A 23853-nucleotide genomic window follows, 5' to 3' on the forward strand; every position below is an offset into this window, starting at 1 on the left:
TCAGAAGTTACATGGTTTGGATCAAGCTATTCAGAAGGCTGTTGCTCCAATTATGAAATTTGCCAATATGTTGCCAATCGGTGCCCCTCCTGTTGTCACAGGGGTGCAAGGGGGAGAAAAGAAAGATCAAGATGGCAAATCTTCGAAAATTACAAAAGGGGTTGACAAGTCGAAAAAGATTGAGAAGATTGTAACAACTGGTGATGTAACGAAAGTTGTATCTACTCAAGTCCCAACTCCTATAGTTTCAGAGGTGATTACAACAGAAGCCATCAAGACAACAACAAGACCCATTCTGAAGAGAATTGTTATTGGTTCTTCTACTAGAGAAGGAAGTTCAAGTTCTTCTAAACCAAAACCTTCTGAAGATGATGATAAAGGGAAGGGGATTCTGGTTGAAAAATCAAAAGAAGAGAGGAAGGCTGAAATTGAAGTTGTACACATACAGAGCATACTAAGACTTTGTGAAAGTGATCCACCTAGTATCGATAAGGGAGATCCAACGAATTTGTACAGCTACAAGAATATTGAAGCAAGAGTTGCTTACAATCGCATGTATGCGTTTGAGAAAAAACCAAAGAAAAGCTACTCTATCACTAATACTGATATGAGTCAACTTGATTTTCCAGTAAATGAAATGATGTTTATCATGGCTCAGTACAAGATTGTTGACAAGTTCGACAATGAAGATGATTTTATCCATATGAAATTTAGGTTTCATGCAGTTGTTGGAAAAGAACCAGAAGAAATATGGTCATTGGTGAAGATAAAGAAGGTTATCAGCATAACGAAAGATATATTGTTCGAGAATATGATACAAAATTTTCGATATCATGTTGTAAGGGCGAACAATCAAGTGTGTGGTTTCTCAGTTGCTGATTTTCCTCTAATGAACTTGAATGACCTCATTCAAGTTGCATTGATTTTGAAAGACATGGATGCATCGCAACTTCAAGGGACAAACAAGGATGTTTTGAGGCTTGGTCTTGCCCATATCAAAATCTTCATAGACAATTACTATGATTGTCTAGCATTGACTGATGAGGAGTTAGCATCAACAATGGGAAGGGAAGTGAAAGTTGCTATGGAATTGTCGAAGACTCAAGCTGAACTGAGGAAATATGCTGATAGGGAAATTTGTTTAAAACCTTTTGGATTAGTCTTTGCTGGAAAAGATAAGAATGGCAAAGCTAAGAGGTTTTTATTTCAAGCAGGGGAAGTTGAAAGATATACGACTTCGCAATATACAAACTTCATTGTTCGTATGAATAATTGCAAGAAGAACAATGATGGAGATAGAGCTGAGTTAAGGAAGATAATAACTTGGTACTCAGAGATACGAAGGATGATGCATTTTGCTGCACAGATTCTCACGAATTGAAAAGTTCGATATGATTACAAAGGGTGAGATTGTAGAGTCGAAATGTCTTGTAATATGTTGATGTCTGTGTATTTGTCTATTTCGTATGTTTTCTATGTATTTGCTAAGGCATATTTTAACGAAGCGTAATGTCTACCCTTAGTATTTTTTGTACTTTCAGTCTCCTATAAAAAGGAGCTGAACATAGAGTTGATAGTAGAGTTTTCCCATTTTTTACTATCGTTTTGTACCCGTGTTCATTGGAAGTAATATGAGCTAAAACCAGATCTTATTTACTTCGTGTGTTCATATTACATTGTTTTACTCTGATTTGATTCTTATACTCGATTAAACAATTCTACAGCTTCCCGCTATTATGTATGTCTGCCCACTGTTTGGGCTTACTTTTGTCAAGTAAGTTGTGAAAATGATGTCTAAAAAAATACCACCTATGGATTCAAATTATATAAAGATTAGCAGAAACATCTTTTATTATCGTGATAAAGGAGTGAAAAAAGAGCTGAAAGCAAGCAATAACTACAGTTACATGCGAACTGAATCATGATTTTCTGCCAAATTCCCCCTACCACGGCGAATTTTCCAATTCTTGGATTGTTGCATTGTTGAAATCAATCCTTAAATCATCCATATTTCATACGCTCTTTCGGAAAACATCTATGAGAATCCAAGAAATCAATCTTATTGTGGTTGCACATCCGCGAGTTATACATAACCAAATTAAATTCACCCAGTTTCGTTAATGATCCATCAATAAATCTAGTCTTCTTCTTGACAGTCTGAATATGGCTCGGATTCATACTCTTGTTCTTGACTGGCTGAATATTGCTCGGTTTCATCAAATAACTGGTTGACACGCAGAATAAAGAACATAATTAACACAATGGTCATAAAAATACGGAAGACAACGATCAGTGGATGCATGAGTTGTGGGTTGTTGTTGAAGTCAGGAGGATAGAAGCACCAATAACATGAAAGGGCACATCCAGTTACCTTAATAAACTACAAGAATAACAATAGAAAGTTTATGTTATCAAGATGAGGAATTCAAAACAATCAAGTTAAGGTGAAATTAAAACAAGTTATAAACTGAAAGTTCACTAACTTTCCGTTATTTTCTCTCAAAAACTGAATGCAGATGTCATGCCATGTGAGCAATAGCGAAAGAAGTATCAAATGAGAAAAAGATATTGATCTGCTAAACATAATATTCAATTACCTTTATTTTTGTATTTTTTGATACAGGTCTTCTAGCAAATGTCATCGTCTCCCCTAGCATACTTGATGTGAACTTCAAAGTTTTATCTAGAAAAGATGATTTTGACATCTCTGTGATATTGTAAATTTCCTCCTAATTTGTTTATCATAAATACCAGAGCAAGATTAGCGAAATCCGGATATCACACTAATCATAACCAAATCAGCATCAAGTACCACAATGTTAAATTAGATTATAACGGTTTAATAATTTTTTCACTTACGTACGCTTGTAACATTTGATAGAAAAGATATTTGTATCAAACTTAAAAGCATCGTATGTATAATGCCATGGGAATGTGGATTTTAGAAAATATCAATGGATTTTGAATTATAGACATATTTGGTAACCCCTTGAGTTTGTAAAAATGGAGAGTCGTAAGATTTGTAGGCCCTTAGTAATGTACACGTGTTGAAAAATGAAATATTAGAGAGAAAATGTACCAATTCAGGACCATGGATGATGCATCTAACAGTTTTCAATTCTGTAAATGATTGATGCATGTGCTTAGGTCGACCTGTCTTTCTCCATCCTCGTACCTCTATATATAACAATGTATCATAAGATGTATTTTATCTATTTGCAGCATAAATATAACTAAAATCCTAAGAATTAGCTTGACAAGAGGGACATGCCTGTAGAGTCTATGGTATCTCCAACTAAAATTCTAAACCAATCAGGAGTCTGTCTATCAACCTCCATTAACTCAAAAAAATCATGGCGACAAAGATAGAACGCTCCTGTGCTTAATTGAAATTCTGACAAATCTCCTCCAAGAATTTCTACCCATCCCTTGTTATTTTCCATGATTTCTTCAGCTTCTTTATCATCAGTGTAAACAAGGCTCACACCACATTCATTTACCTCCAATCCACTCATTACAACAATAGAGATACTAACTTTATCTCCGGTGTCCAAAGTATTTCCAATTGGCCAATAGCTTAACCATATACCAACATTACCAAATTCAGGTTTCCCAAAGACTTTGGGGTTGTACATAAAATCAACACCATTGGTTGTACTGATTTTACAAAACCATGACCAATCATCACCGGATATTGAGTACTTGAAAGTTACATCAAGTCCTTTGAGCCTCTTATTCTTGGGAAATGAAGGCAACTCAAAGGACAAAGATGACGATTTTGATACATACTTAGGCTTCATGTTTGGATCCTTTACGTCTGGAAGAGATGTGCTCATTATATCGAATTCATACAATATCTATGCCATGTAAACACTAGAATTCAGTCACATATAATCAGTTTGTAGGTAGAATTGTAATGTGCTTGTGTGTGCTTATGAATGTGTTTGAGAGAAAAATAGTTTACCTGGACACACGAACTTCTGCCTTTGGTGACCTCATCATCACCAACCAGGCACACCTCAAGATTTTGATATTTCTTTAGCCACTTCATGTGTCCCAAATCATTTTCTTCAAGCTTGACTACAGGCACCAATTTGATAAAGCCTTCAATTTCAGACAAACTAATGCAACCTTCATAGCCAAACTCTTGTAATGTGAATTGAGGTGATTCGAAAGTTATTCTCTCCAGAGATTTACAGTGATATACATACAATTCTTCAAGTGTATTTGGAAGACACAGAATCCATTTAAGTCGTGAGCACCAAGACAAGTCGAGAACCCGTAGGTTTTTCAGATGATCATAACAAGGGAGGAACTCAAATAGACTATTGCCTAAGTTCAAGTACTGCAATGATGGTTGAAGGCTAAAAGTGAGAGGAAAAGAATCAGTACACTCAAGATAACAATCCTTGAGGAATAATTGGTGTAACGAATGTGGGAAGGAAAATGTAGGCTGTTCTGCAACTGCTCCACTAAAAGTAGAAGCTACCATCCTTACAAACAAATTTTTGTGCTCCCTTTTGCACAAGTTTTCACACCCTGTCATGTTCAACAGTACAAGACTTTTTAGGTCACCAATGGTTTTACAAACACGAACCAGACTATGACAATTCCAAAGAATCAAAGTCTCAAGATGTGGAATCTTGGACATGTTACAGATTTCTATTAGATTGAACGAGTCCTTAAGATTTAGAATATGCAGCGATTGAAGAACCTGTTGCGAAAGTAAAAAAGATTTATGTGGCACTCAGTGTCTGCATAAAAGCCATTAAAATTCAAAAAGAGGATATTGAATTTCCTACCATGGGTGGGTCGAATACTTCCAAGCTGCTAGAGCTCATGTCTATGGCCACCAAATTTCCCATGAATAAGTCGGATGGTATGGTTCTTAAATGGAATCCAAGCCAGCAGAGCCATCTTAAATCTTCTGAAATATTCTCGTATGACCCGGTGAGTTGCACAAAATTTAGCTGGAGCAATTTTAGTTTATCCATCTTTTGAAGTGCATCTGTCTTGAGGTTTGATGCCTACAAAATTACAGTGAGGAGGGATAGTAATTAAGCATAAGTAAGTTCACCAAAGATTCCCTAAATATTAGTATTCAATTCCATGAGTATCAATTGAGAATTATAAAGGTTGTGTAATGATTGGGGTTATAAATCAATTGTTATTAACGAATTGGATATATACATAGTACATTTGTGATCGTTGACTAAAGCAGTGGCGGACGCAGACTGTTTTAGTAGGGGTGTCCCTCGTACTTCAAGCGGGTGCACCTAACAGAAAAAAAAAAAATTACACTGCGTGCCGGAAATTGAGCAGTGGCCCGGGACCCCAAATGCCCCACTAAGGTCCGCGACTGGACTAAAGTATAGCCGTAGATGGATAAAAAACAAGATGCAAGAATTTTTGGATCAACTTAAAGAGCTTCAATGTTTTCGTTACATGTAAATACCAGGAATTAGGTTTTAGTCAAGTATTACCTTGAATGCGCGCTGCTCTTCCTGTAACATTCTCTTGTCAAGTGCTAGACCTTCCATTGTATTTGAACCCTAAATAGAAAAAAGATAAAACTACAGAATTATAGATAAACTAAGACAATGCGAAAGGAAAAACAAGCTTCAACAAAGGAAGCATCTCACCTTTCCTTTTCGCAGAACATCATAAGAATCCTTATTAAACCAGACTCTACTACGTTTTGCAGGGTCTTTGGGTGATTCTTGATGGACTATTGTTCTCCCCATCTCTTGAAGCATTGGGTGCATCATTAGTTTCTTGTTTGCAGAAACAGAAACAAGGCATCTGTTGGTTAGTATTTTGATCCCCGATACTGCAGAGTAATCATGCTCCAATATCTTCACCATATAATCTATGTCTTTTCCGACAAAGAAACAAGCAATATGCAAAAACAACTCTTTGTTACATTCATGTGGCAAAGAGTAGTAGCTCCTCATAAGTACACGTTGAATTCCAACATCAATATCTCTTCCCAGTAAGCTCAATGTACTTTTCCAAAATAGGATGCTATTATCCTGCGCTAGAGAGCAACCCAACACTTCTAGAGCCAACGGATTTCCTTCACAATACTTCAATACATGTTTTGCAAGCTCCTCGTAACCTTCCATCAGAGTTTTGGATCCGAAGGCATGTCGACTCAAAAGCTCTAATGATTCATCATCATCCAGTAATTTCATTTGGTACTCTTGACACCTCCAAGACCTAGACTCAAACCATTTACCTATATTGTTTTCTCTAGTTGTAATTATAATCTTGCTTCGTTTGTTAATATGTCCTGATCCCAGTAAAGCTACTAACTGGCTCGGTTCAACAATGTCATCAAGAAGAATAAGTGTTTTCTTCACTTGTAACGCCTCTTCAATCTTGAATGTACCTTGACAAACACTGGGTATTTTTCTCTTCTTTCCGCCTGAAATATCTGCTAAAAGTTTTTCTTGTATCTGAAGTAGATCATGTGGTTCTTTAGATCTACTACCGATGTCTTCAACAATACTAATGCTTTCAAAATTTTGGCTATTTGAGTATACAATGTATCGGGCCAATGTTGTCTTCCCGCTTCCTCCCATGCCACAAATTGCTAAAAATTCTGCATTGGATCCATTTAACCAAGAATGGATATCTTTGTATCGAGTGGCCATCCCTGTTAAATTGATTGGAAGATGGACTTGTTTACGATCCAGTTTATTGTATATGGTGCCAACAATTTCCTTTAGAAACTCTGTTTCAGACCTAGAACAACACAAGAATATGAACAAGTTCATTAGATGTAGATGCAAAAAAGCACATTCAGTCTCTATTTTGAAAAGTTAACTAATAGTGTACCTTGTTAATTTAAAACTTACACTTGTCATCTTCCGGGCATAAAAAAACCATTTTGCTCTTATTTATTTCTTATTTATTTATTTATTAATCATTAATTATTAATTATTAATCTATTAAAAGAAATTTGTTAACTATATATATGGTCCCTTTACCATTGTCATTGACCAACACCACCACCTCCGTCGTTGACCACTACCACCACCAATATTAGGTTCGATTTTTTGGGTTTTCTGGAAGAAGACTCCAAAAACCGTATATCTCCTCTCATCATCGGTAGTATGGTCGAATCTGGTCGAATGGTAGGAGAAGAAGAGGAGATGGGTGTGACGTGGTATCCTAGCAGCGAAGAAGATCTAGGAGGGAAAGGGGATGGGTAGACCAAAACCCTAAATCGTCGTCTCCATCTAAACTGCAAAACCTAAACCTTAGAGCGTCGTTATATCCCTTCATTAGCGTGCATCTGGTCATGGTCACCATCATCACATATATACATAACCACCATCTCATATCTAGGTATTCGAACAGAGATGGCGATAGCTAGGGTTTCAAACCGTGTTAGGGTTTCAGCGCAGATCTACGGTGGCGATAGCAGTGATGGCAGCTCTGCGAGGTCAACTTCTCAAACGAGGCGGCGAATTTAGACGTCGCTAGAAGTGGCTTCATACGTCCGTGGTAGGGATGTAAGTGGGATTGAGGGAATTGGTCGGAGACTATGATAGATGTAGAGAGAACGTTTGCCGGAGGGTGGAGATGGTAATGGTGGCCGGTGACTGGCCGGCGAGTTGGGTCTCCTCTTTCCCTCTCATCGAGTATGTGTGTGTGTGTGTTTCCAATCAGCAACAAAGTGAAGGGTGGGGAAAGTGAAGGGGGAGGGGTGGTTAGTGGTGTAGTAGGCCTCTATTTTTTTTTTTTAAAATAACAATAAAACATCAAATTAATTGAAAATTAAAAACTCAAAGGTATTATCAATTTTGGCACCGACTAAATTCGAAACAAAATCGTCTTTCAGACATGAAGGGTGCAAGGTTAAACCAAACAAGGGACCGTTCGAGTTAAGTTTTGAAAATAAAGACTAAACATGTCTTTTGGCACCTACATGAATGACGATTCATATAACTACTCAATGAATACTTAACTTTCCTAACACAACATACTACTAATAAATGTTTAAATTTGATTAAAAGTTCCCCAATGAAGATCAAAATTCAAATAAAACCTGGGTCAATTAAAGTGTTTACAATAGCATAGAAATTTTTTTCACTTTAACTAAATATTAAACTGTAAATGAAAACTAAATCAAAATAAAACAAATATTAATAGATTAAACAAAATTATGTAAATCAAAGCCCTTATAGTCCAGTAAAACGCTAAAAGTGTAAATTGGAGACGTACTGTTCTTTTCAAGAAAGAACCAAAAACTTACTTTGCTCTAGTCAAGAGTCAGACTTGTATATGGTGTATCAATAAGAAGAAATCATTGCCTATTTGTTCCTGATTACATTTTTCTCATTTATTTCTAATTCTTTTTTTTTTGAACTATAGGTTGGGATTGAACTCACAACCTCCTTGCTAAAAATACTTTCTCAGACACCATGTTAGCCAAATGGCTAACCCAACTTGTATTTTTTTTCTAATTGAATTACATTTTCACCAACTCCTCCGAATTTCTATGAAACAAACATTTCCTAAAAGTTCAAAGTTATTGACAAATTTAACAACAAAAAATTGACCGGGTCATGAATTTGATATGTAGACCAAAATTTGGCTAGAGGTTAATACCAATTATAGTCCAGTTATTGAATAAAGTACTATCCAGTTAAAAATGGTCAAATGGATATCAGTAAAGATTAAATTAAGAACAGATAAACAAACATACCCAGACAAAACCATGCCGGCCAAATCAGCAACCTCCTTAAGAGCTTTCTTCCACTGGTTAACTTTGTCATTTGTCCACTTTGAAGAGGCTTTGACTTCAATTTCGAAGGTTTCATTTTGATTCCTCACGTCAGACGGATCAACGTGATAAAAAACTGGTAGAACGAAATGACTGCACTCCCTTCTTTGTGTGAGTATCAACAGAAGCTCGTCTAGGCAACAAGTGGACGTTGCATAGTTTTTTGACAAGACAACTATTGAAGCCCTAGACTCTTTAACTGCACTCTCGATCTCTGGCTTCAGGTGTTCACCTCTGTTGATTTCTTCGTTATCCCTAAATGTACAAATTCCTGCTCGCTTTAATGCGTAATAAAGATGATCTGTAAAAGAATCACGAGTATCTTCGCCTCTAAAGCTTAGGAAAACATCATATCTGTAAGAATTAGCAGTAGGTGAAGCCGTAGTGCAGGAGGAAGAACCGGAAGCCATTGAAATTTCATATGCGAGAATGGAAGATGAAGTCTTATTCCATCTTTTATGATAGACAAATATAATAATAAAAAAATATCAAGTGGGTCTGGTTTTAGTCAAAGAAAATATTCACACGACAGCCATACACACCGATGATAAGTGATTAAAGGTCAACAATGTTTTATTTTGTTTGAAAAAAAAAACTATATTATTTTTTCATGTTCATTATATCATAACGTTTTAAAAAATATTCAAAAAAAAACACAATTATCATATGCTACAGCAAATATAGCTCATTTTTAAGATTAAAAAAAAAATACTGACGTGGATATTACCTGGCATATAGGTTGTCTTATAAAGGAAAATATATATATATCAATTTTGTTAAAAGTCGTCAAAAGGACTTGGGGTCAAATTAAAAAAAAAATGTATTTTTGGAGGTCAATGGTATTCTTTTAAACATAAATAAAACTTTGTTACCTTCCAAAGACAACTTTCATGCCACGCAATATCAGCATTAGCATTTTCTTATTTTGGATTAAAAAAAGGGCTAAACTTGCTATAGCAGTAATTGTTGAGTTGAATTCCCCATTTGATAAAGCGGCGTATCAACGACATAAAGAGGGAAAATGGCTTACAGTCCTAAAAAAGTTTTCAAACCGTTTAAAAAACCTCAATCATATTTTGTATGTCGAAGAAAACCCAACAAATTCAACTTATTGTCTAAAAAAGTTCAACTAAGTTTCCAAACCGTTAAAAAAACCCTAATCATGTTTGTCAATTCAAGATGTTAAGTTCGTTGAGTTTTTTGAACATACAAAGCATGATTGGGGTTTTTCGAACGGTTTGGAAACATCGTTGGTCTTACAAGTCATTTTTCCGATATGGTAATAAACCACATCATTTGTTTCTCTTCTTTGACTCCCATAGAATTGAACAAAAGTGAAACTTTGTTGAGCTTTTTTAGACAAAAGGTTAAGTTCGTTGGGTTTTCTTAAACAGACAAAACATGATTGGGGTTTTTTGAACGGTTTGAAAACTTCGTTGGGCTCGTAAGTCATTTTCCCACATAAAGAATGAGATAGATTTTACGTTTAAGCTCTTTGTATAAATGATCCAGTAACAAAAGTAGGATCTATCTCAACTATAACATGATCTAGCTCAACTATATATATATATATATATATATATATATATATATATATATATATATATATATATATATATATATTAACAAAACAAACTAACTACTCTTTACACAATAGGGTTTTTACTCTACAAATGAATACATCAATGAGGAGCTCATAAGTCAAAAGGAATATTCCTCACAATCACAAGAGAATATTTCAAGCCTCTTTGTCATCTCGCATAGAAAAATTATAACCAAAACAATCTCCACCTCAATGCTTGGAATAGATGCCACAAATCTTTTATTAACGAGACTTTATGTTCTTAACTAACAACTAGCAAAACCGAATCCAATCCGATTTCAGGATGTTTTTGATTCTGGGATAGCCGATCATAACTTGATCAAGTAAAGCTTTCGGACTTCAAGGAAATAAAGTTTACACCTTATTTGATGTTGATGAAGTTGGTTAAGTAACTAAACCACTTCATTTTTTGGAGCCAAAAAGGGTAAAATAGGAAAAAGTGATATTTTTGGACTCTTTGCATGTATTAATGAATTAAGTTCAGTATGCGTTAAGTAAAAAGTATTCAGATAGAAGCGTTGGGCTTATTAATACCTTCGCGTGTATATAAAGATCACCGAAAACATATTGAAACAAGGAAGCTATGATCATTTAAAGTTGAAAGGAATTCACAAAAGCCCGTCACCGCGCCATGTCACCACGGCACGATGGTTGTGCAGCTCAAGCCCATAAAATGGTTTCACTGTATGTAAAGGAATGGTTTCATTTTTGGGTCATTTTCTCATCCTCCATCACATCTAAAGCCCTTAGGAACAAACTCTAGCCTCCATCTTCATAGTTTGAGCTTCTCTTCTCTCATCCCATCCATTTTGGTGTGATTTTTGGTGAATTTGAGAAAGAAGTTCTTGCAAGATTGAGTATTGGAGCTTTGCATCAAAGGATCTTTGTCAATGAAGAAATAATGTTGCATTAGAGGATTGTTAGATGTCATTTCATGCATCTTATAGGGTAGTTTTATTATCATTTTAGCATCATATTTTGTACATTTGCATGTCATTTATTTAAATAATGTTCAGCTCATGTATCTCGTTAGAATTCCCGTACTACTCATGTTTTTATATCAATTTCAGATAGTTCGACTGGAGCAGTGCTTTGGGAGCAGTTGTATGCGCATTTGGAGTTTAAAATGGAGCTTGGAACTTATGGAGTATGTTGAGGAATGCTTGCAAGATGATTTGGTCAAGAAACGTTCGATCGAATTGATCACACGAAGATAGAATATGCAATCTAAAGTTAAAGGATGTTGTTGGCAGCTTTGACCCCCTGTCAGTATTTTGACCATATCTCATGAACCGTAACTCCGATTAATGCGATTCAAAATGATGAAAAGTAGACGAAATTTCGAACGTCTTAGGCAAAACATGTGATTGCAACTCTGGTCCATGCGATCGCATGGAGCCTTTATGCGATCGCAACTTTGGTCACAACTTGGATTCGAGGTTTTTTAGTGCCAAAAATTCATCCGGGAGGAAATTTTCAAAACATGCAATCGCAAGTATCCCAAAAGGTGCCAAAATAGCATCCTACATCATTAAAAAGGCCCGTAACGCGTTTTCTCAAAACATGCGATCGTAGCTTTGAAACATGTGATCGCATGTGCACGTTTTTTGTTGTTTGACATAGTAGTAGACCCTGATAGCATTCATATAACCTAAGTTGGCGATTCCAGAGGTACCAGACGACGAAAATACGATTTTTGAGGCGTTTCTTCTACGATTTCAACGATTTTTGAAGATCTGAAGACTGTAGATCATCTCCTTCAAGTAGATTAGTAAGATTAGTTGTTTGATGTCTCTTTTCATTTGTTTTTATCAGATTTTTGCCATGTCTAGCTAAAACCTTAGTTTTTTCAGTTCTGCAAAGACGAGTACTTTTCATGTGATTGATCATTAGATCTGGTTTTTTATTTGTGTTTCTATGTTTTGTTCTTAATGAATGTTTGATTTTGATTCTTGTTAGTCTGATCACCTAGCTAGGGTTTTATCATTCCAGTTAATCAGTTATAGAATCTGTAATGGTTCTTGTCAACTGGTAATAAGTAACAAGTAATAAATCGGTTCCGTGTTTAGGATTTGACTTTATTATAAACAGAAAAATCATATCTTTACGCTTCCGAGCTTGTGAGAAGTATTGTATATTGCTGGGAATTTTACAAAGATCTTAATGCAACTTTTCTAATCTTAATTAAGAGCTTGTTTGATTAGACAGCAAAAATTTAGGGTTAATTGAAGAGCTTGTTTTGGTTAACCAAATAAGGTAAAAGAGATTATACTAGAGCTTGTTAGTTTTCTCAGTACCAGCTTAGATAGAACACATCTCAAATAATCAGGTCAATCTTGATTGCATGATTAGGAAAGTCGCAATAGAGCTGAAACCGTTTTTATTATTGATTTTTATTTAATTTAATATCACTGCAATTTCAGTTTTTAGTTTAATTCAAAATCACCCTTTTATATTATGTTTCTTGACTAGAATGTGCCTGATGCAAAAGACATTGACCATTAGGCTGTGTCCCTGAGGATTCGACCCTGCTTCCCTGTGTTATATTTTTAGTGCAACCAGTAGTGCTAAATTTATTTGTTTAATACAAGCGCGACAGCGTGTTAACAAGGATCTCAACTCGCATTCACATTTTATAACTTTACGTCACAAAGTTTCATGCATTATTGAGTTTTACCTTTGGATCTATGAGTATCTTGTGTTATTGGTTCATTTTATGATGTTTTGGTCCCAAGATATTTGTTTCCTTGGAGTTTGAAGAATTCCACAACTTCTAAGTGATATATTTAGCTACTGGACCTTTGTTAATGAAGAAATGAGGTTGCTGTGTGTCCATGTACAAGTTATGACCTTTTGGTGAGGTTTTGGACTTAGGGTTTTAGATCTTGGCTTATTGTGATGTCCTAATGGATAAAGTTGGAAACTTAATCAATTAACACCCTTAGAAGAATCGGAACTGAGCTTTTGAGCTCTAGAGGTTAAGGATTAAGTGCTTAATCCATTAATTTGTTTTGGACACTCACCACGTTGCGGTGAGGGTGGATCGAAGCGTGGTGGAAGGTTTCGATCACGTATATTTTGTCGCCTTGTTGCCACAACGCAATCATGTGTTGGCCATGGCGCGGGGGGTCAACCGTTGACTTTTTTACCAGTTTAACTATTGTTCAAACTTTGGTAGAATTAAGTATCTCACTGAAGACTAGTATCGGTTTAGCTTTAGGTAGCTCAGGTTAGTTGTTATGTTGTTGAGATTGTTGTTGAGCTTCTTCTTGATTAAGTTCAGTTGAGTCTTCCCACTAAATTGTGTAGGATGTTAGACTATCTTTATGATTCTCGCATGTACGTTATGTATGTTGGGTGGGGTTCGTTATGTATGTTGGGTGGTACCCATTATGTTCCTTGGGTGTGGCCCGATATGTACGATGGGCGGAGCCCGTATTGGTATGTGGTATCTTGGGGAAATCAATAAACATTATGCTTATGGCTTTAAGTTTAAATATTGTAGGTTTTTTTGGCGGTACGTGAAGAGCACGACGTGATTACATTGCATTTTTATCAAAAACTAACAAACTAATTTCGTTACCAAATTAGTAAGTTTTGTGTGATGTTGAAACTATGATGTTGAAAACTAGAGTGTTAAAGATCTTAAAAGATGTCGAAGTTATTGATCATGCCCAAAATCCTAGGAAGAAAGTAATTATATTCAGAAAAATTGTTTAATGAAATTTATTCGTTTTGGAGCATAAATAAATGTACTTATAATATATGGGACAAAAATAGTGTTAAAATGATTTGTAAGTTATTTTGTGTAAGAAAGTTGTAAGATACTCGAAAAGGTACCAAGATACCACATAATATCTTGATAATTTAATATGAAAGTTAATTAACAATCAAACAAGTATGTGAAAAATGTTGTAATTGATCAAACAATCATAAATGGGTAAAATCAAAGCAAGAACACAGTGATGTACGAGGAAACCCCTTAATCCTTTTGGATCTTCATACATAAAACCTAGAGAGATGATAAACTCACTTGCCTTAGAACTTGTATTAAATTATAAATAAGAGTTACACGTGCTAGCTGATCTTAGAAAGAATGTGTTTGTGCTCAAGTGCTTAAAGAATCATAGAATAAGATGTGGAAGTATTTGTGTGTGCATAAATCAGCTAGACTTTTATACATAACAAGAATAACTTAAAGTCTAACATTCTTGGGATTCTCCTTGATCTTTTCTTGACCTGACTTTCTCGACGGTCTCTAGTGTACATGAGGCATTGACCACGTGTTGTTGACTTCGTCTATTTCTTTTTCATTAAGCCTTGAGTTCATGCATAATATTTTTTAAGAAAAATGATGGTAGTCGAAGATACTATATAAATACAAGATCTTGGGCTTACCTGAGATGTTAGTTCAAGTTTAAGATATAAATGGTAAGTCAAAATTTCTACTCATAACAAATGCCCCCAAAAATCTTTAATCCAACATCCTGGGTGATTGTAGATTTCTAGGCGCGAAATTCTCTTAGCAAATTATGATGTGATGTGGCTCATCTCTCCAGGACTAATCCTTTCCATCTGTTCCTTCAGGAGATCTGAATTTTTGAAGAGCAAGGATTTTCGGAATAGAACCTCATATAAATTCGAGTTTCTACCCCCATTGAAGTATGATCATAGGTATTTTCTCTTTTGTTCATCCTTAGTTTCTTCATGGGGAAAAAACTTACTCGGTCTCGAGCTAGGTCTAATGTTCCGATTATTGAAGACTTCATCCACTTAGGAATGTTGCCTCGGGATGAAATTGAAACTAGTATGTGACAATTGGGAAACTTCTGTCATCGACCGTCATTAGAGATTAGCATAGATAAATGATGATAACAGAGCTTTTCATATTTCAGGAAAAATATGATCAGTTATATGGGTCAAAAATGAGTGACCAAAAAGTTACACGACTTTTAATAATGGTCAGTGTTCTTGGAAAGTACATAACAAAGTGGTCTCAATGATATAAACCTTGCCTAAATTTGACTCCGATTGGAGGAGTTATGATTTTATAAAAAGTAAAAATCAACCATGTTAATAACGCTATTAACGTTAAAATGGTATACAGAAATCGTGTAACACCCGGAATCTTAAGGAACAATTGTTGGCAATAAATCCCCTTTTGAGGATTGCACATGGCGTGTTGGAAGAACCAATATGGCGTGTCTAGATAAGAAGAAGCACGACTTTCATTAAGCTCAACACGGCTTGCTGCCTCTTGGAACACGGCATGTTGACGGCTGGAATGAAAACTTGTTCCGGGTTTTGCTCTTTATTTTAAGGAATAAGATGGCTAGGGTTTGTTTATCCTCAGCCCTGAAATAAACCCTAATCATCTTTCCCTCCCATTTTTGATCTACTTTAGTGGTTTTGAAGCTAATGAAGGAAAAAGGTGGAGGTAGGAAGCAAGGATCCATCAAGCAAGCCTTCATTCTTCAGTTTGGCACTCTTCTAGACCTTTGTAAGTATCCAAGACTCGATTTTTATCATCCTAAGTTGTTAGATCTTGAGTTTTGTTACTTTAACTTCTTAGTCTTGAATGATGGAATGGTTAGATCTCATAAAGTTGGCAACTTTATGAATCTCCAGGTCAATAGGAGTTAGTAGTGTTGTGGATCTGGATTATAATCAAGTTTTGATGTCATTCCTAGAGATTAGGTCATGAATCCCCATTTTGACCTAATTTGGTTTCAATACATGCATTGGACATGCATGTCTATAAAGCACCAACCTTTGGGATGGTTTTGTTGTTTGAATCACTTCTGGAAAGGATGGACCTCAGAATTTAAGTATTAAGTGTTTGTTGGTTAAGCTATTGCATTATTAAGCTTTATGGATTGAGTTTTGAACCTTTTTGGGTAGTCCCAATGGATAAAGTTGGAAACTTTATCCTTTTGGACCACGTTATGGGCTTATCTGAGCTTTGGAGCTTTTGGAATCGGAGAAAACAACTTAATGTATTAAGCTGTTGAAACCTGGAAAACACAGTGTGTTGGCTGGGGTTTTCCCGACTATTTAGATGATGGCAAAACACAGCATGGCAGGTGTGTGCGACGCACATCGTGTGCCCGGCGTGCATCTCCAAAATTATTAAAATTGACACTTTTCATCCCTAAAAGCTTTTGATAGCCTAGATATTAAAACCCTTTAGGAGTTTTAATCTATTTAGAAGGCTGAGGGAAAGGAAAAGAGATTTCCTTGGAATAATAAGAAATTTTGTTCATAATAACAGTTGCTAGGAAAGCAACAATAGATGTCGTAATAAGAGAGAAAACGACAATAAACTAAAAGATACATAGGATAGAAGTAAAGTCTTTATTTAACAAGAGATAAGAAGACAAGTTGATAGGAAAAAAAATCTAGTACCCTACAAATGGAAAAAGTAGTGTTTTTCCAGTAAATCATGGATAGAATGACAACCCATTAGGAATAACAACCTTATTGCTGTCATTTCAGGATAACAATCCTTTAATGCTAACCTATATTGACTCGATCACGATTCATACCATGATTCAACGTCAAGTCTCTGATGTGTTAGGAAATCTCAAAGCTAGTAAGGATGAGGGAAGCAATAAGGAAGATACTCAAATGAATAAACCATATCAAGATTTTGTTAACAGTAATTCGAGATCTTTTTATGGAGACAGAGGAGTAGATAGTCTGATCCATTGGATAAAAGAGATAGAGAGCAAGTGTGTTGGTGAACATAGAGTTAATTTCGCAACATGCATGGGAAGAGCTCTCCTCTGGTGTAGTATCCAAGTCAAGGCCTTAGGCATAGACGAAGCCTATGAAACCCCCCAGGAAGAGTTAAAGAAGCAGACGATAAAGGAATTTCATTCCATAAAAGACGTAGCACAAGTGAAAAAAGAAGTCAGTCATCTTAAAAGCAAGGAATCAGGCATGGCCTATAACATCCGGACTTTCAGGTGCATTATCATGTGATTAACTTTGAGATTCATGGAGTGACTCGGCGAGTTGTGAGTCCAACTCGTCGAGTAGAGTCGAGTGGTCCACGTGGAATTAATGAGTGGACTCGACGAGTCAGAGAGCTGACTCGCCGAGTAGGTGCTGGGTAGAGAAAACCTAATTTCCCGGGGTTAGGGCCTATATAAGGGAACCTACAGCCTCAATTACAGCTCATTAACCATTCTTTCACCCTGGGAGAAACCCTAATCAGCAATAGAGCTTAAAGAGAGAGTTTGAGCTTGCATTTGAGTGTTTGGTGCATTACTTATGGAAGTAAAGGGGAGGATTCAATCAAGGATCGTGAAGGAGGCCATTAGATATGAGGTTATCTTGTCCAGAAGCATTTGAGAAAGGTAAAAAGTGCTCACCTTTCTCCTTATGGTGACTAGATTCCATGTTTGTGGTAGTTGGGGCTTTTTACCACCTATTGTTGGGGCTTTGAGTGCATAAGGTCCCTTTTGTGGTCTAGACTTCAGATCTGGACCTTGTGAGGTCCAGAGAGTCCCAAAGTTACAAGCTTTGCCCAGCCATACAAGAGTTATAGTGTGCAAGCACCTTGTTGGAATTGTTTTGGTCAATTAGAGCATCATATGCCATGCATAGACATAAAGATCAGAGCTTTACGTGACTTTTGGACCCTAGGAGGCTAGATCTAGGGTTTGGAATGATAGATCTGACTTTGGACGTCTGAATGGGAAATCAGATCGAAGTAACTCGCCGAGTCCAGGGGCTGACTCGATGAGTCGGTGAGGGTTTGTCCCGATGAGCTTGATCATGCGATAGCTTGGCGAGTTGGAGGTCAACTCGACGAGCTGATTTGGACCTTCACGAGACTTCTGGCGATGCGAGTGGACTCGACGAGTTGCATAAGTGCACTGGACGGGTCGGGTCAAACTTGGACTGTTGACTTCTGTTGACTTTGGGGTTTTGGTCAACATGAGTAATAAAGACCATGGAGGGGTAAAATGGTCTTTTATCCACTTCAAAGAGTTAAAAAGAGAAAGAATAGTCTTCGGTTGTTTGAATTGTGAAAAGAGTATTAATTAGAGATATTCATCCCTTGTGTTAGGCGAAGGCTAATTCGAGATTCGGGTGTGAGGTTATTTACTTGCTCCTTGTCAGGTGAGTCTTCTCACTATACTTACCATGAGTGGTATTTTGTGTGACTGAGATGTCTTATGTGTTTATATTGTGTATTGTGATATCCTGCATTATTTCTTTGTGATTTTTGTTGTATATTAGTCAGAGCCATCAGAGTTAGGACCGGAGGGTCCATCAGAGTACGAGACCGGAGGGTCCTAACTTAGACCGGACCGGAGGGTACAACGAGTAGTGAGATCGGAAGGTTCTCACTTAGACCGGATCGGAGGGTCCAACGAGATGTGGGACTGGAGGGTCCCACTGAGACACATCGATCGGAGGGTCTTCCAGAGCTATAGCCTCGAGTGGCTAATTATTTGTGCATTGTATTTTGGGGAACTCACTAAGCTTCGTGCTTACCGTGTTATGTGTTATGTGTTTCAGGTATCTCAGAGGATCGCGGGAAGGCACCGGCTTGATTGTACACACACAAGTGAAAGAGTTACATTTTGAGGATCCTGGATGTTAACCGAGTAATTGTGGAGTTTTGAATTGTAAATTTAATAAATGAGATTTTTGTAAGATACATTATGAGAATTATGTGATTTTAAATGAAAAAATTGTTTTGAAAATCCACGGTGTTACATGGCCTATCCAGGCCACTCGCTCCAGATCCAAAACAAGATCCTCTCGTGAACATCATACTAAAAAATGAACCAAAAATATATCAGAAATGCCACAATTCATACCATCATAGGTAGCATAAATCCTCGAGGTTTGTGAATTCCTTGATACACGTACGGGTCATGTGCTTTTAGTAGTATGGGCTCATACTGTTGGGTTTTGAGCATTCTAACACTCCTATGGTGTACATGCAACCCTATAAACCTTGGATCTATGTTTTCTCTATTATACATGCAAATATTAACTATTCCAAGGTTTCATCCTAACTAGCATATTATGAAGCACCTATACTACAAAGTTCTAGTTAGATGACATACCTTTTGATGTAGCTTGATGTCTTCAAGCTTTAAGAGCTTAGCCCCAATAGTGTGGAAGCCTCAAATGGAATCACAAATCACCAAAACACCTTGGAAGAACTTGAGAGAATATGTATGCACACTAAAATCGGCCCACTCTTATTTTCACACACTTGTCCCAATTTTGTGAGCCAAGGACCCCTTTATATATTATGGAGGATTAGGGTTACATCCATGTAAACCCTAATACCCATGACCTTTCATTTACATAGGATCCATGGGTTAAAAGCTCCATGGACCATCCATGAAAGCTTAGCCCAACCTAAATGAACTTGGCCCATTCCATATATATAAGAGTCCATATTTAATTAGTTCTTTTTGATCACTTAATTAATTCTAAATTAATTCTTGATCAATACTAATCAAATAATATGATTCCATATTAATATATTAGAACTTATAATATATTAATATAAATCATAAATATTCTATTCTCAAAAGACTATCCATATAAATTGTGTCGGTGAAGTGCAACCCAAATGGACCATGTCGGGTCGGGTCAAGTACATACCAAATATAGTTATAGACTTAGACATTAATCCAACAGTCTCCCACTTGGATAAGTCTAAAACTATTATTGAGTATGACTTCAAAAACCAACTGGCAATCGTAGCTCTTAAAGCCGCTGTCGAACTCTGATCTTGTCAATGAACTCTGACCTCTGTCAATGACTTGTCCATTAGATAAGGGATCATATATTCCTCCATTCTAGATATCATATGGACTGAGACATGGATTATAATCATTCTCTCTGTCCATTTGTTGTTTCCCGATTTTCGATTTATGATGACTGACTGATTGAACAAATCAAATCAGTCCTAGCTTGGCCAAGCACTCACATGTGTCATCGCTAAATCATCGAGGGGCCCACAGATATCACTTTTATCCCGAAGGTAAAAGGAATGGATAAACTTCGACTCATATAGCTTGTTCTACTACTTGTTGAATCATACACAAAGGCACGTTTTATAACATCGAGTTACCAAATGCGTTTTCGTGCAATCAATGTATAACCAACTCATAGTAACAACTCATATCTCTAGGTTTGAAGAATATAAGATATTATCGTCTCATGATCACTCGTGATAAAATCCATGAAGTGATTCAAATGAGCGTGGGTTGAATCCAATACTCAGAACTTATGAGCACTCATGAGTGTTGTAGCACGACTTTGTCCACCAACTTGGACCTCTACAAACCAACCCATGACAGTCTTGATTCATATCTACTTCCAACATATGACCGACTGTGGATGGTTTGAATAACTTAATCATTCAGGAAGAGCGACTTAGTTATTCTGGAAGTCAAAACATGCAAACTGAAACACAAGAATAAATGAATCAAATATGGTATCAAACCCTATGAATATAAATAAACACTTTTATTTATCACCATACTGATTACTCATTATTCATTGTTTCGGTTTTATCAACTTTATACTTGAATTAAAAACACTAGTTGTCCCATGCTCCAAGCATGTACACTATGTTTTTCTTAAACAATAGCTTTGCCATACACCAAGTATGCACTCTATGTTTGTCTATGATCCTTACTTTGTGAAATAAACCAATTGAACATAATTTCAATGATTCTAATTTCACACTCCCAAATCCTTATCGAAAAATGTGAGAATTTCAAATTCCTATCATTTATCGAAATCTGTTTAGATTTTAAACTTATATGCACTAACCCTCCTGTAATGAATATGTACAAAGTCACAAAGACTTGTCAACAGTCATTATAAGGTATTCCAATGGAGATCAACTCCATGGAAACTAAGTCTCATATTCAAAGTACATTGCTTTGGACATGCTTCTTGCATTAAGTTTTCTAATCTTACACAGATAACTTCCACCTATGGAGACAACTCCATATTCTCATTTTGACTATCACTTCTGAATAAGAGATGCCTCTTTTCAGAATATGTCAATATGGTCCTTCCAAAATTAGCACTATACTTCCAACTGTCCCTGAGCAACCAATCTTTGGTAAACCTCAGATTGTCCTCGACAATTGCTTAATCATTTTAGTCATATCCAATTCTATACCTTTTCCCTTCTTAATGCCTCTGGGCATTTGGAAAAATTTAGAAATGACAAATATTATAGCACATGCAATCAATCCTGTACCCAAAGCAAATGGTACACGATTCATGATGTCTCACATAAAGACATGATTCTAGACCAGTCTTTTGCTACAATATTTTTATTTGCCATGTTTTCAAAATTTGATTATGAAGAGGGATGCAATAATCATAATCGAATTTTGAGAACGCAATATATATAATTTCCTTAAGTTGAACCAATCCAACATGAAATTCATATATATATTCTTGACTAAAGATGATTAAGGTCTCAATCTAAGCCTTTAGAACTGAAATGAAGTATATCCTCTCCCTTAATTATAGCAAAACAACTTTTTCAATCCCTGCAGCCTCACGAATTGAAACTTTTGTTTTCTATAATTAACATTGCTAGCTTGCAACACTAACAATAATTATCATGCTCCCACTAACATGATGATTATTAGCATAACACTTATGCTCCCACTAGCTTTGACATGTACTCAGAAATCAGCTGGACTTCTAGAAATCAATACTTTATTGACTTTCTTACCAAAGTTCAGATTTCTGATACGAGATGCTTTGATAAAACTTTATCAAAATCATACACCTTTCCTTAGATAGCATGCATGTGTGTCTAAACAATTTCAGAACTATGAAAAGGGATGTCGTAATCATAGTCTCAATTGTTTAGACCTTTTGCCATCTGCTTCAAATCTACTTGGTGGAAGTGTTTCCTCACCATCATTTTCATGAATCGGAGAGAAACCTTATGACCCTTAGATTTTATGGTGTATGTGTTCTTATCCATGTGAATCGTCAAAACCATAGTCACAAGACAAGGATAATGACAAATCCAAACTCATATGGACTGAACTTATGCAATCGTAACTTCTTGCCACCTGGCAGTACAGGGCCTGCCATTGCTTCCAAGTTGTTATGCAACCAATTGAGAACTTTCAGAACTCCTATGCAAAGCCAACTTTAACTGGATTGGGCACAGAATATGTCAACACGATAGGTTATAAACCTCAAGTCGTGTGCTAGTGAAGAACCTCAGGTTTTATTCTTGATTAGTTCTTGAAATTCTTTTTAGGATCTTTAAGACTCCCACTGTCCTCTTGACATATAAGACTATCTTGCCAAATATTCAAGAGACAGTGCGGATTCTTTATCAAGACAAACACTTCACACAATTGGCCTTAGTTGGTCTTTGTTTTATCCAAAACATCACAACTTACCAATTTCAAATGTACAAGAGTAGGACACTTTTACTCTTACATTTGACAAGTGTTTTAAACCTTTCTTTAAGATATGTCACTCAAGTTACAATCTTGGAGTATGACTCTAAGAATTGTTTTGGAACGAAGTATGACTCATCTTCCTGATCTAACCATTTCAACAATTCATGACTCCTCTTCTTAGTCATAAGAATGCACTAAGATGACCTTTAGAGGACTAATTGTGATATGATTTCTAAATCATTAAGATGATCACAAACATGATACTAAAGTACTCTCCCATCTTTTCAGATTTGAGAAACTTTTATCTTTCTACCTAATTTGATTCTTCCCATTCGTTCTGCCATACATTGAGACTTTTCCAATGTTTCAGAATTATACTTAAACTTGTAAGTATAACCATATTTACTAAACTTTAGTAAATCAAATAGTCTTAACGAGCTTTGTGGTGGACATGACCAGTGCACAAGAATGTGTACTCGATCCCTTTAGTCCTTCACTTGACTCACACATCTATGTGAACAAGTAATTAGTCTTGATTTTCCAGTGCTTGAATGTTCTCATTCATCATACTATTCAACTTGCATGATTCCAAGTTTCGGTCCAATTGAAACTTGGGCGATGAGGAACTTTCCTGATTTGGTAAATTTAGACACTACCACAAATAAAAGAATCAAATCCATTTTCCAGTATTGTTGTCAGTGGAATCATATAAGCAACAATTTTCCACAAATGCCATTGTAAGGATACTTCAAATAAATAAAATTAAACAATTTTCTTTTATTTTAAAACTTTGCTGAAAAACTTATCCTTACAATCCACATGGAAAATTGTTGTTATCTATTCCTTAGCAATATATCATAACTTCTTAAGCAACTGCTCAAAATTCTGATGCGATCAAAATCCACCTTCGCGATCAGAATCAGCATATACTTCCTTTAAGATTTCTCTCTATTCTTTGATTCTTAAAACATCAACATGTGACCCAGTCACATCATGTAATGAGGATCTCAGAATAGAACTTA

At 36.1% G+C, this 23853-nt stretch overlaps 1 protein-coding gene across 2 annotated transcripts; it reads right to left on the minus strand.

Moving 5' to 3' along the window:
- Nucleotides 1-1788: 1788 nt before the first annotated feature.
- On the minus strand, nt 1789-9207 carry LOC145138341 (disease resistance protein RPV1-like). Of its 2 annotated transcripts, none has more exons than XM_079072438.1 (9): nt 8717-9207; nt 5643-6747; nt 5484-5552; nt 4803-5027; nt 3965-4714; nt 3272-3857; nt 3080-3177; nt 2598-2729; nt 1789-2224 (listed from the first exon to the last, which is right to left on the minus strand). In XM_079072438.1, exons 1-9 carry the CDS (start codon nt 9202-9204, stop codon nt 2138-2140), a joined length of 3540 nt encoding a protein of 1179 aa, XP_078928564.1. In that variant the 5' UTR covers nt 9205-9207; the 3' UTR covers nt 1789-2137. The 2 variants fall into 2 exon arrangements, with proteins under 2 accessions (XP_078928564.1, XP_078928563.1); XM_079072437.1 differs by having other exon boundaries at nt 1789-2380.
- Between the last annotated feature and the right edge of the window lie 14646 nt (nt 9208-23853).

The sequence above is a fragment of the Lactuca virosa genome, chromosome 9, assembly GCF_052849685.1.
Source record: "Lactuca virosa cultivar CGN04683 chromosome 9, Lactuca_virosa_CGN04683_v6, whole genome shotgun sequence".
Taxonomy (NCBI): domain Eukaryota; kingdom Viridiplantae; phylum Streptophyta; class Magnoliopsida; order Asterales; family Asteraceae; genus Lactuca; species Lactuca virosa.